The 13383-nt window shown below is 45.6% G+C and overlaps 1 protein-coding gene across 1 annotated transcript; it reads left to right on the top strand.

The window, feature by feature from the left end:
• On the top strand, positions 1–12504 carry C5H10orf143 (chromosome 5 C10orf143 homolog). Its single transcript, XM_074907975.1, has 4 exons — positions 1–130; positions 4770–4910; positions 5061–5126; positions 7622–12504. Exons 1-4 carry the CDS (start codon positions 50–52, stop codon positions 7649–7651), a joined length of 318 nt encoding a protein of 105 aa, XP_074764076.1. The 5' UTR covers positions 1–49; the 3' UTR covers positions 7652–12504.
• The last annotated feature ends 879 nt before the right edge of the window (positions 12505–13383 follow it).

Below are 13383 nucleotides of genomic sequence, written 5' to 3'. Positions count from 1 at the left end.
GGAGGAGGAGGGAGGAGGAGGAAGGGCGCGGGGGTGTCGCCCCGCCATCATGGCCGCGGTGCCGCTGCCCGCGCGGGGGCGGCGCGGGGCGCTGCGCGCGCACGAGCCGGAGCCGGGGGAGCCGGAGCGCGTGAGTTCCGCCCGCGCGCGGGAAGGCGGCGGGAAATGGCGGCTCTCGGCGGGGCCGCGGGCGCTGAGCGCGGCTCTGGGGCGGCTGGAGGGGCGGGGGGCGGCCGGTGCCCTCTGGCGGGGCCGCCGCGGTGGTGCCGGCGGGAGGCGGCGGGGCCGGTACCGCTGCCCGGAGCTGGTGCCCTGCGTGCCGTCGAGGCTTCGGGCCGCCTGGAGACAGGGCTCTGCGCGCACCCTCACGTCATGTTAAGTAGAATTTCACCAAACAAGCTTTTTTTTTTTTTCCTCTTTTTTCCCGGCTGATGCTCTCTTTACCCTCTCTGGAGCACATGGGGAGCGGCTGGGGGCACTGGGGGGGTTCAGCCTGGAGCAGAGGAGGCTGAGGGGAGACCTCCTGGCCCTCTGCAACTCCCTGCCAGGAGGGGGCAGAGAGGGGGGATGAGTCTCTGGAGCCAAGGCCCCAGCGCCAGGCCCCGAGGGAATGGCCTCAAGCTGCCCAGGGCAGGGTCAGGCTGGCTCTGAGGAAGGATTTCTGTGCAGAAGGGGCTGTTGGGCGTTGGAATGGGCTGCCCAGGGCAGGGGGGAGTCCCCGGGATCCCTGGAGGGGTTGAAGAGTCGGGCTGAGCCAGCGCTGAGGGACCTGGGGGAGTTGGGAACGGTCAGGGGGAGGGTCATGGTTGGGCTGGAGGAGCTGCGAGGGCTTTTCCAACCCGGATAGATGATTCTGTGATACCATGTGGCATTGTTAATGCTCTTTCCTGCTCTCCCGGCTCCAGGATGTGCCTCGCGGTGTGTTTAGCATTCATACACTGGGCTTCTGTAATACTTCTCCGTTCCAGCTAAGCTTGAGTGTGCGTACGTCTCCAACCAGATTCATCCCGACAAAGCGTCTCTCATCCACCACCTTGTACAGCCCGTTCGTCCTAAGAAATGCCCAGCTGTTAACTTCTCAAAACTGCAAAAAGTAAATGCAGTTAAACTCCATTTAACTGTGCAATAGTTAAAAAGTTAACGGGAGTTCCAGGAAAAACTTATCCTGCTTTTCACACTCTCACGCACTGTTACTTGATCATCCCTGTTGGTGTGTGACATGACTAAAAAGTGGTGTAGTCAGGGCTAACCTCATTTATCAGAGAAACACCATGTGTGGAGGAGAGAAGCATCTGTCCAGCGAGCTTTGTGACAGTGACTGACAAGGTTATATAGAAAAAAAGGAATTTCTTTCCCCTGTTTTTGAGGTTAGAGAGGCCAATAACAGCTTTCTTCTCGTCCATGAATTGCAGCTTGTCCACTAATGAAGGCATTAATGAGCCAGTTATCTGGAGACCAGATAAAATTCTGAAACTTCCTGTGACATAGAGCAACTCGGAGTTGCTGTCGCTGCCTCAGTGGACAGCAGAATACACAAGTCAAGCTCCGCAAGGTGGTTTCAAAAGAACTTTTCTCATTCCAGTTCAGAACATTTTCTGTGTAGAGTAGACAAGACATCAGAGGTTGCTTTTTTTCTATAACAGCCGTTACGGTCCAGATGACAACTGAGTCACCACGGCTTGATGCGTTTCAGCGGCCGGTGGAGCTGCTGCAGTGAGGTGCTGTCACGGCCTGAGGTGAAACACCCACACTTAACCTTCCCGAGTGCTGAGGGGATGGATGTGTGCTAATCCAGCTGCGCCCTCCAGCTTCTGGTACCTGCTCGCTGTGGTGCAGGGATTTCTCAGCTAAATCACTGACCGCTCTTTCGGATTTTAGCTAACAGCGTGAGCCCGAGGGGCACTGCAGGCGAGGTGCTTGGCTTTCTCACCCTACAGAGTTTCGCACGGTTTAGGTCTAACACCAGAACGTTTGTGGCTCTTCTCCCTGGGATTCTCTCCTGGTTTGGTTTGAAGCCGTTGTCGAGTCGTTAGGAACGCTGGGGCTGGCATCAGCTGCTCAGGGAGGGGACCCAGAACTTGGCCCTACTAACCAAAGCAAGCAGGGCCAGGCTGATCCCTGGGGCTGGGGAGAACAACTAGTTTGAAGTCTTAATCATCCCCTTATCTGGTGCTGCTGTCATGCAGCGTCCCGTGCTAGTGGCTGTTGTAACTGGGGAAGATTCCGTACGGGTTTCTGGGCTCTCCCTCAGCTCCTACTGCATGTTTATATATGAACATAGGATTTTCTTCTGCCTTTTGTGCCTTGGCGTGGTTATCTGTGTGTATTTCAGAAACTTGCTTTAGGATAGAGCTTACTGATTCCGTACTGGTTTTAAGGATTTAGAGGCCGGAAAAGTATAACAGATTTTTTCAAGGCTAGAGCTACTCACCTGGCATGTTCTGGTTTGGACTGGACTGCAAGCAGAGTTTCCCAGAACAGGGACCTGCATGGACCTCACCTTCCTTCTGCTCCCCCAGACTGAGCCACCTGCACCCCTGGCAGCAGGGAGCTGAGCCCTAATAGAACAGGGAGCATCTACACGCTGCCCTCCTCATAAAGCTGCCCAGGGGAGCTGAACGCAGCAAAGCTGGGCTGGAGGGAGACCTGCTTTATACCTGTAGGATGGCTGGTGATGAAACACAGACCAGAAGCGAGCCTGGCTTTAAAAATGTGGTAAACAAAACAGAAATTGCATGGGATGGATATATTAAATTTATAGGGCATCTTTCAGATCTTATGCCTAAATTATTAAAAAAAAAAGGTGGTAGTTTTTCTTGAAATATTTTCCATTGCATTTAGGTTTGTTATTGCGATGTGGGTAGTTTTTGCACCAGGTTAGTCCCTCTGTTTATGAAAATCAGCTTCTGTGAGGCCTTTATCCTTCCAGCATCAGTGAACATGGGTCTGTTTTTCCAGGACCTTCCAGGTGGAAAAGAAAGCTGCAAAGTACCTTTTCAGCAGAGAGACCTGTCTCCTACCTGTTGTAGTACGTGATTTGCTGTTGCTTGTCTTAAACTGCATTTCCAGGCTGGAGGTAGCACATTCATTCCCCAACAAAAAGGAGTCATTTTGGTGAAATCCTTCCTTGCCTTTTGAATAGCGAGCTCGTCGGTTTAATCACAGGCTCTCTGAATCCTGCACTAGGTCTGTTCTGCGCTCAGGCGGGATTGATGGATTGTTTCTTTGCTAAGAGAGGGAATTCCAGGGAGTGAAGGCTTCCCTGAAGCCAGCCTCTGCTAGAAACTTCCACTTGGCTTTGGTAGGATGTGTTTGCCTGCCATCTGCTCTGTACGCTGAATTCCTGTCCCTGATGCTACGTATCTTAACACCCCCCCCCCCCCCCCAAACAACAATACCTTGCATTTATTTTTAATAAGCCAGATTCCATTTGATGTATGGCAGTAAGTCATTTTTTCCCTTTTCTCCTTCATCTCGCACGTCTCACTAGTTACGCTGCAGTACCACTACGTGGTACCTTTTAACAAAGGACGAGTTCTTGAGCAACAAAGGGACAAGAATGTTTTCCCAGTGGAAGGCGTCTATCTTGAGAGGACCTTCTCAGACTTTTTGTTATTCTATTATTCACTTTCTTAGTACAATACATATTTCGCCTTTTGATTTACTTCCCATCCAAAATATCCTGTTTTCCTTGATAGTGTTCTCGTTTCAACTGTTCTCCGCTGAGGTTCCTGTTGTATTGATCCGTTTTATTTTTGCATAGCGTATTCAAATTTTAAATTTAGTTTCCGTGCTTCAATAGTCTGTTAGTTCTGTGGCAACACCTCTTCTGCCTGTGAAATGAGACGCTTGTGAAAGAGAACGAGTACCGTTATTCCTTAAACAAAGTTTGTGCAGAAAGACATCAGAAAAAAATTTCAAAAGCGTGTGTATCTCCTTGGGATTCAGAGTCAGACCCTAAAACGTCTGTGTCAGTTTTGAAATTTCCCGTTTTCCTGTTAATTTGCTGTCACAATTTCAAGGAGCCCCTGGGATTTAGGTAGTGCTCCCACTGCCTGGGATTGCAGTCACAGGCCAAGGATATTCTTCTTAAAATTTCCAGTCGGTGTCTTCCCCAGACTGGCACCTCACCCTTGGCAGTTCCTGAGGTGGCTCTCGCAGAGCAGTACAGCAGGGCTTCTGGGGGCTGCTGAGCTCTGCGAGAACCAGCCGGGGTTAGGCCAGCCCTGCCTCCGGAGGGGGAAGAACAAGCACCTGGAGAACAGCTCAGGTTAGAGCTGCAAGAGCCTGAAAGTGATTAGATAGCGATGGAAAGCTGTGAAAAGGTGACAGTGTTCTGAAAAGGATACAAATGTCTTTCCAAAATATGTCTTCGTAGCTGCCTGACTCGGCTTCGGGGTTTTTCTTCCGTTTCCTTGATTTAATTGGTCATTTCACACAACTTCCCATGATCTGCTCCTTTGATAAACTCCATCCTAAATTAAACATGAACAGAGGGTCTTTTCCCAGTGGCATTTTATCCCCAGTTTATGAGACTGAGGCACAGAGACAAGCAGCAGGTTTCCCTGCTCATGCAGCGTGAGGTGCGATGTTAAATACAACATTTGGGTGTGCTGGCCTGGGGCCTGGCGGTCCACATTTTACTAACTCACTGTTCTTCCACCTGGATGCGACATCCCTATCTGTCATAAACAATAAAATCCTGAAAACTTGTATTCGGTGGCCTATGCCTTGCTAAGACATCTAAATGTTGCTTTTCACTCTTCCAGAAGCGGGCGTGCAAGCCATCAGAAACCCTTCCAAATGAGGCTGACGTTCGCCTCCTTCATTGTGCCATGGAGCTGGATTCTAAACAGAAAATCTCCCCTGGTTGCGGTCCTTGGCCTCCAAAAACAAAGCAAAATTCCGTGGTATGTTTACACTGTCAACATCTCTTTTTTTAGAACGCATTTAGAATAAATTTTATAATAAAACTGCAAATAATTGCCCCCTTTGGTGTTTTGTTGTTGTTTTTTTTTTTTTTTTTTCCTGATGGCTTTGTGTATGGTTTTGTTCATTAGATTTTTGAAAACCACGGAAGCAGAGGTACTGCCCAGCCTTGCCCAAGATGTATTGCTGGAGAATCTGTAAGTATATTAACCTTCTTTCTGTGACATAAAAGATAGACTTGTTCTTAAGTATTAGATCCATAAAACATAAAGTTAATAAAAACTGCAATTACATTTCTCAGGAATAAAGCATGTAAATAAAAGAAGGCAGATTGATTTAGCATTTCAGAGGTACGCCAGCAGAGCACAAACTAATATGTTTCCAGCAGCAGCTGGAAAATATGGAGATGGCAAACACATTTTTCAAATTCACTCTAAAAAGCAGAGTTTAGGAAGTAACTGAAGCAAACAGTAACGTACAACTTCCTCTACCCCATTTTTACATCCTCCTTGATTTACTGGATTGCAATAAAATATTCAGGAATCTCATTCTATCTCCTATTTTTACCTCTAACTGGATGCTTCCTTTCCAACGACTAGGCATAGCCTAAAAATATGACACTGTAGACACACCAGAGCTGGTTTTAATCGAGCTAGCTAAAGAACCAGCAGCAATCCCAGCTTGGTACAGACAACCTGACTTTTCTGAAAAACCGTGCCAGCCTTTGGACAGCTGAACGGCGCCGACTTCTGAGCCGATGCAGATCGGCCCCTCTTGGTGCCCAAAGCAAGCTGTTTAAAACCTGTATTTTCTTTTTATTTATGTAGGCTGCAGTCAGAGCTCTGACTTGGCCCCGTCTCGTCTGTTGTAACGCTGCAGCAGTAGCGCTAGAATCTCCCGCTAACAGCTGACTGTGCCCTTAACCACTGTTTTTAGCCCTGGATAGAAAGCCAAAACCCCCAAGAGATAGTGGCTGGCAACAGTGAAAGAGGTTACAGCATTCCTACAGTTCTGTTTTTCATGCAGATTGTCTAACCACAGTTTAGGGAGTTTCTTAAATACCTGGAAGCTACTCTGGACTTTTGTTGGCATCCTCTGTCTCCTTCTGAGCCATCACAAGGATTCCTTACAGAGCCCAAAATGAGGAGGGGGGGTGGGGGAATGCCATGCATTTCTCCAGAAACACCAAATGATTGTTGCAAAGTCTGTGATTTGATGGAATTAATGGCCAAGTTTCCACTGAATGCTATGAGACAGGCTGCTGTCGCAAGTCGGGAGCTGTGACTGAAAAGACATTTACTGTCTTAACTTATTTCTGCTCATCTTTAAAAATAAAATAGCAACCAGATCCAGGGCTGACTTTAAAAACATTGAAACCCGTATGACCATGTATGTGTTTTACCAAATTTGAACCTTCCCCATGTGTTACTGTCTTTGGGGGCATGGACAACATCTCAGGGACCCAAAAAAAAAGAGAACATATTGGGATTAAAACCCAGATTGGCACGTTAGGAAGTCAGGTTTGTTGTATTCCAGAATTACAGTGACAACATTAGAGTCTGTAAAGTTCTTCTGTATCAGGAACCACTTAATTTGGGAAAATTATGACTGAGTACAAATATCATAATTCCGAATAACACCATTTCTGTTTTAAATCAGATTAATAATATTAAACTCCTATAAGAAGCTTTATTCTGCTGACGGTAGGGAAATGCAAATAAATTCAAACATCCAAACTGGAACAAGTCAAACACGAACATATTGGGCTGAGACAGTTGTTCATTGCTGTGGGTGGTCCTGCCAGGACCGTGTTTGACCCCAAGAAATCCTGATAGCTGTGGAGCTAATCAGGCATGTGAGGGCCTTGGCTAACACCGGCCTCCCTGAACACTTAATTCTGTGTCACTGCTGGAAGTGCTGGGAACTTCAACATGTATTCAGAGGCAGTGTCACTCTTAGGTTTGCTCTCTTAACTTTTAGACCTCTTTTTTATTTTTTTTTTATTTCCTCTACAATTCATGACTCCCACACGTTTCAGAAGGATTAATAGACACGTATTAAACCACAATTTGAGAAAAGATTATTGCTTCAGTTCCATTTTTTGTAAGCTTTCTTTGGACCAATGTGTTACTATTTAGGCAGGGACTTAAAAGAGGAAGAAGTGGTTAAGTAGAAAGAAACTTTGTAGGATTTTTAGGGTGGGAAGAACACCATCATCATCCTTGAGATGTTTCTGTGCTCCATGGTGACCAGGTGTAATGCTTTTTTGTGTTCTAAAGGTATGATTGTGGATACACTCTTTAAACAAATACAGTGTGGTAGAAACATGCAGACTTAAGTTTAAAAGTTGCCAACCGGGAAGTAAATTTCTGTTCTGTCCTCAAAATCTTTAAACGTGTAATAGTGGAATAGAATAAGCTATATGAGTATCATGCTAAAATTGCCTGTATTCTCTATATTTTAACTTCATTTTGATTCAGTTATGCTCCTCACACTGAGCAGACCCTTTACTGTCCAGATTTTTTAGTTGCCCACTAGTCCTTCAAGGAAAAAAAAAAAAGGGAACATTTGTGATGTGGTTAGTGGAGCTGTCAGTTTCTTTTAAAATAATGTTTGAAAACATATTCTGAGGAAAAAAACCTACCGGTTTTGATGAGATAATTTTTAGTGACATGAAATTTTGTCGTTTCAGGGACACTTCAGTCATATCCTGGGCTTCTAGAAGCAGAGAGACGGCAGCGCAGCAGCACTGAATTTAAATTCTAAAGATGCACCTTGTGCAGGTGGATGTCTGCACCCACGGCCCGGGTTTGTGGGGTCAGCAGTGCTCTAGGGGTTGCTCTTTTAGTGCACAAGTATGGATATCCTTGTTTTTACACTTGAAAAAATGCTTCTGCTTTTAAGGTAGCTCAGTATACGTTCAAAAAAAAAAAAAAAAAAAAAAAAAAGGTTGATTTAATGTTTTAGACTAGTTAAGTTGATTTGGCTTTTGGCCCAGCCTTTATCTGGGGCTGGGCCAAAGGTCGTGTTGATAGAAGAGATTTTCCTGTCTCTCTTGGGCACTTTCTCTGGTACTCTTGGAAAATTGTCGTCGCATTTTCCTGGGTATGGGGCCTGCAGGTGAGCTCAGCCCTGTACTTGCAGGCAGAAGCGGGGGGACAGAGCTGTCTCCATTTTTAGCTGGCTCTTCAGATGGCTCTTTTCCAACCTAGGTGATTCTGTGATTCAGCTTTGCAGCTGTGAAGGCCAGTAAAGATCCTTTTGAAACTTACATTTAAATCCAAGATACGCATCCAATTCAGGTATCTTACACGCTGTACTTCTAGTTTATTTATAAAAAGCAGAGTTTGTGAATGTGGCAGGTAAATATCTACTAGAAAAAGGAATATTATTTGAACAACCCTCTATAAAGTGAAGGTGAAGAGTAATTCCGCTCTGTGGAGTCCTCACAAAGTTGTTCTGACACCCCCTGTCTTTCCAGTTATTGTGGTATTAGAACAAATCTGGTTTTAAAAGTTTTGAACTTGTCGTCCTACATAATTTTATTGGCTTGTGTCACAAATAATTTCATCTACGTTTTGCCAGTGTATAGGACCATACAATCTTTAGACACATTCAGATTTTTAGACCCTGACAGCCGTGTTGTGCTCTTTGGCTGTGACGCTTCGGCGGCTGCTCTGGTTTAGGCAGAAGGGTCCTGAGCGCTCAGAGCGGCCTGGCAGCGTGTGTGCTACCCTTGGTCCTGGAGGGAAATTGCTGTGACCTGCCCAAGTTCACAAAGCGCGCCGTCCCCACCCTCGGGAGAACCGCTGAGCTATCGCCGTGCCCTGCTGCCTCTCCGCTTTCGGGCAGAATTCAACCCGAAACAGGTACGGCAGGCATGACAGCATCTGGCCTCTCCTGGTCTGAGAGCAGCCAGTGGCCACTTAAAATTAAAACAGTAGCTCCAAAGCTGCAGAAATCTAGTGACAGGCTTTGAAAGGTTAGTTTCCCAGCGGGGTCTATCACACCGCAAAATCCTTAGACAGAGGTTTGTCAGAGTCCTAGAATGCTTCCTGTACTGTGTGTGCAGTTGTGGCCAGCACTGAGCTGGCTGTTAGTAAGGAGATAATCTTCCTAAATAGATGAATATCATGTAAATACTGAATTTAATTCAGTAATAGGTGAGGAAATAAGTCTGTAAAGCAGACCTGCACTCAGTTGGCCTACAGACTGGTTGGTTAGGAAAGAATACATTTCCTCCAATCCAATATAAATTTTACTTGCATCGGGGGAAAAAAAAAAAATACTTTCACAGCAAAATTTTTCAGACACTTCAAACTTTTCTTCAATCACAAGAAGAGTACAATCCGTTAAAAGATCAGATCTTTGAGAAACACAGCGCTTTTAAAAATTGCCCCTGTTAACCTTGAAGATTTGAAACTCATCTTGAACCCTCCGACTCCCAGCACAGGTTGGTGCAAGCAGTAGTGTCTACCCAAGCTCAAAAGGAACATAGCCCCACTTGAAACGACAGTAGGATGAGCAAAGTCTTCTGTACTGGTAGCAGAGTTTATCAACTAGTGCAAAATAATAATACAAAATATTTTCCGAAGATTGAAATGACATCTTTGTTACCAGGATAACCAGATCGTATTTTGGGGGCAATTCATTTTCACCACATTTTCTGACCCTTGTTTTTTAAAAATCCTGGTAATAATTGAGGTCAATAATAATAATAATAATTAAAAAAGATGGCTAAGCCTGTTCCTGTGCTGTAAAACCTGAAATAGCTGCTTGAAGGTAAAAGGCAAAAGGTATCTGAAAGCTTAGTTACTGTGAAATGACTCAGCACCGGGGATGCTTCATCAAATAACAATGAGTAGAACAGTGTATGGCCAAAATTCAGGGTACGTAAAGAAGAGGATATGGAAAGGAGACTTGGACTCCACGGTGGGGAAGTTTTTAACTGGGATATATTAGAGAAAAGAAGTTTGCCATCATGTTTAAAACACGGGGGATACGTCTATGGATTATCAAACTAAAAGGCTGCTTTTCATTTAAATACCTCCAATTTTACCACGTTGAGAATTCAGAGATACCTGTGCATCTATTTATTCTCTCTGCTTTAAACTTAACTGTATTTTAATCTGGTGTGGAACATGGTAAAAAACGAGAACCAACTGGTTTTCCTTATGGTCCTCATAGCTTTGGTGCCACGTTCTTTTTAGTTCGTCTCCTTTTAGAGTAACCATTACTTCCTTTCTGTAAAATCTTACTGTACATAAATCACGGGACAGGTTGTAGTTTGTGGATGCATTACAGAGACCGATGAAGTCACACCACTGTTCGATTTTAATGTAATTTTTTCATATCAGTCTTCCCGTTGTTACTGTACACTGCGCAGGGCTTTTATTACACTGTCCACCCTGACTCTCGAGACTGTCCTTGGAGATTACTGCAGCTCTGCAGCTGCACAAAACAGAACTTTACCCTGGTTTTCCCTCTCCTACCTGCAGCGTGAACGTGGGCCTGGTGCAGTTCCTTTACACCGTTAAAAACGCCCTGCTGCAGCTTACTCCGAGTCGAACTGCTCAGCGGTTACGTTACTCACACGTGCATTTCGGCCTCCTAAACGCTGCGCTCTAGAAACCAGAGCCAAGTGCTCACAAGGAGGGGTCTGTTGGGTTGGTTGGTTTTAGCTACAGCCTTTTGCATTCTCCGGGAACCCCACAGAGGATATGTCAGACCAATTCGATAACAAATAAACCCCCCTCGCTTCCCCTCTTCATCTGGTTTGACAACGAGCTCCAAAAAGGGGCGTAGAAATAGCTTAGCTAGTGGAAAGTTAACTCCCCTCCCTTGCAGCCTGTCCCAGCTGCCACTTCCATGTAGTTATACCGCTGTCGATCAAATATATTAGAATAGAAAAGGAATGAAAACCCCTTGGCAATTATTTACCACGTCTGCTGCATCGTAACACAGTTTGTAATGAGAGTATTAAAAAAATTTGGTACAGAAACACGACGCAGCAGAGATTTCTGTGGAAGCCTGTCTGTATCTTTCTATTCCTTCAGAGCCGGTAAGTGTTTTAATTTTTGCATCCCTAACATTTCAGTGTCCAGGATGATCAACCCTAATTCTTGTAACTGCAAAAGCACCAGACTGGGTCAGAGTTCCCTACGTGGGATGCTGTAGGGACGAGGAGCAGGCCAGCACGCGGGAAGGGCCCAACAGACAGGACACGTGTTGGATGGAAAAACGACTTAAAATACAAACCCAGTATTTTCTATCAGGTTTGGCTGTGGGCACCAGTTCTGGCCTCACAGCTGAGCCCTGAACATCAGATAGCACAGAAATGATGAAAAAACATCTGTAGTTTCCAACAGTATCTTTTTTCTTTGCTAATTTTGTTGATATAAAAAATGTATTTGCTATCAGGAGAAGGTTAAACTTGACTTTGTTCTTTTTATTAAGCATTGGTACCTTTAATATTTCAGTAGGTCCTGTATGACTAGAATCCAAACGTGTGTGTGTGCACTCACACTTAATTTGCACAGTGTAAGGATACTCTTCCTAGTATTTGTCAAAAATAGCCGCTCCCTCCTTTCTGTTTTCCTTGAGCTGGCTTAAATAGAAAAAACCCCAAAGAAGGAACCTTTGGGAGTTGCAGTTCGAGGCAGAAGGGCAGCGGCGCTGTACCTTTTTATTAGAGTTCTACATTCCTCCTTGCTGCGGGAGGCCATAAGCCCTAACACATCCTTGAACAGATTTCCACGTTTCTGGGAACGCTGCTGCTGCTAAATAAAGCGTCCTGGATGCACGTTTCAGTTACACTCGGTGTAAAGTTTCCCAAAGCTGCTCCCTTTGTGAGCGGGAGGTTGGGCCCGAGCAGCCACGGCCTGGTGGGGCAGAGCTGCGCTGACTCCGCTCCCCTGGCAAGCAGCTGCTGGTCTTCCTCCTCCTCCTCCTCCTCCTCATAAAGTGTGTTCAGCTCCTCAGAAACAGCAGCCAGGCCCCTCATTTTTTCACAGGTGACAGTGCAGATGCTTCTAGATAAACTTTTAAGTCAAGCTCTGGGCTAGGAAGCGATTCCTTACTCCGTGCTTTCAAATGGGGCAAATTTGTAAATCAGCCAGCGTGAAAACAGATTGTGGTTTAAGAGTTTAATAAACTTGAAGGCTTGTAATAATGACATTTAAAAAAATAAATGTACTGTTTGTAATTTGTTTCAGGATTTGTCATAACGTTACTGTGATAAATGCCGTGCAGGTTGGGACAGGTGAATATTTCTTTAAAGCAGATTTGTGTCAAATCTACGCTAGAACCACAAAATTATTTTTGTAAGACTCTTCTTCACCTTGTATAACTATGAAATTTTGTTTTATTGATAAAAATTCTATTCTCTTTATATTTCCTAATCCTGTGGTTTGTATCAAAATAACCTGAGCGATACTTTATTCACATGTATATAGTAAAAGAGGCACGTGGTCTGTTTTTAATTCAGGTTAAAATGATATAATTAATATTTTTACCTTTGTATTTTGTAAATCGTTACTTCCAAAAGCAGAAGCATTAAACACCACTTTGGCTACAGCATGGAGTTGGCTGGTTCTGTTACTCCATTAATGATTGAATCGCATCCTGCAGACTCTGAGGTATGAAGGGAAATAAAGGGAGTGGGGAGGTTGGAGACTGTGAACCTTTGCAGAAGGGGCTGTTGGGCGTTGGAATGGGCTGCCCAGGGCAGGGGGGAGTCCCCGGGATCCCTGGAGGGGTTGAAGAGTCGGGCTGAGCCAGCGCTGAGGGATCTGGGGGAGTTGGGAACGGCCAGGGGGAGGGTCATGGTTGGGCTGGAGGAGCTGTGAGGGCTTTTCCAACCCGGATGGTTCTGGGATTCTGTATACAAAAACGTACGTGTTGCTCTGAGAAGCACTGAGAGATTCCATGGCTGGGGGACGGGTATAAAGTGACTTTTACTGAAAGGTAAAATCCATGAGTAGAGTGGGAAATGTCCCAAATCAAGGAGCATCAAGACTCATCCACTGATCCCATCTCTTTCCCAAATAAGGAGAACATTTGCCATCTTGTTTTCTTTTAAACACATGCAAAAAATTAAAAAAAAATTAAATAGGCATTCACTGACCTGAACCTCATCCCCTGCCAGATAATACATCCTCACCGACTTCAAACCCCGCCTTGCCATCCCGTGCCCAGGCCCGCACACGGGGCCATCCCGGGGGGCTGCTCCTTGCTCTGCCCCCACCCCGCCGCGGGGTGCTGCCCCGTCCCGCCGGCACACGCCTCCCAGACTCCTCTTGAGCACGGGGCAGGGATGGTTCTACCTCCCCAAGTCCCCGCTCCTCACCGCCCTCGCTGCGGAGCGGCGATATTTGTGTGTGATTAGAGTGTTGTTACTGAAACAATATAGAAATCACTGCGTGATATTTGCTTGCAACACAGGGTGTCATTCAT

Source organism: Athene noctua, chromosome 5, assembly GCF_965140245.1.
Source record: "Athene noctua chromosome 5, bAthNoc1.hap1.1, whole genome shotgun sequence".
NCBI lineage: Eukaryota > Metazoa > Chordata > Aves > Strigiformes > Strigidae > Athene > Athene noctua.
This window is presented reverse-complemented; position numbering and strand designations above follow the sequence as displayed.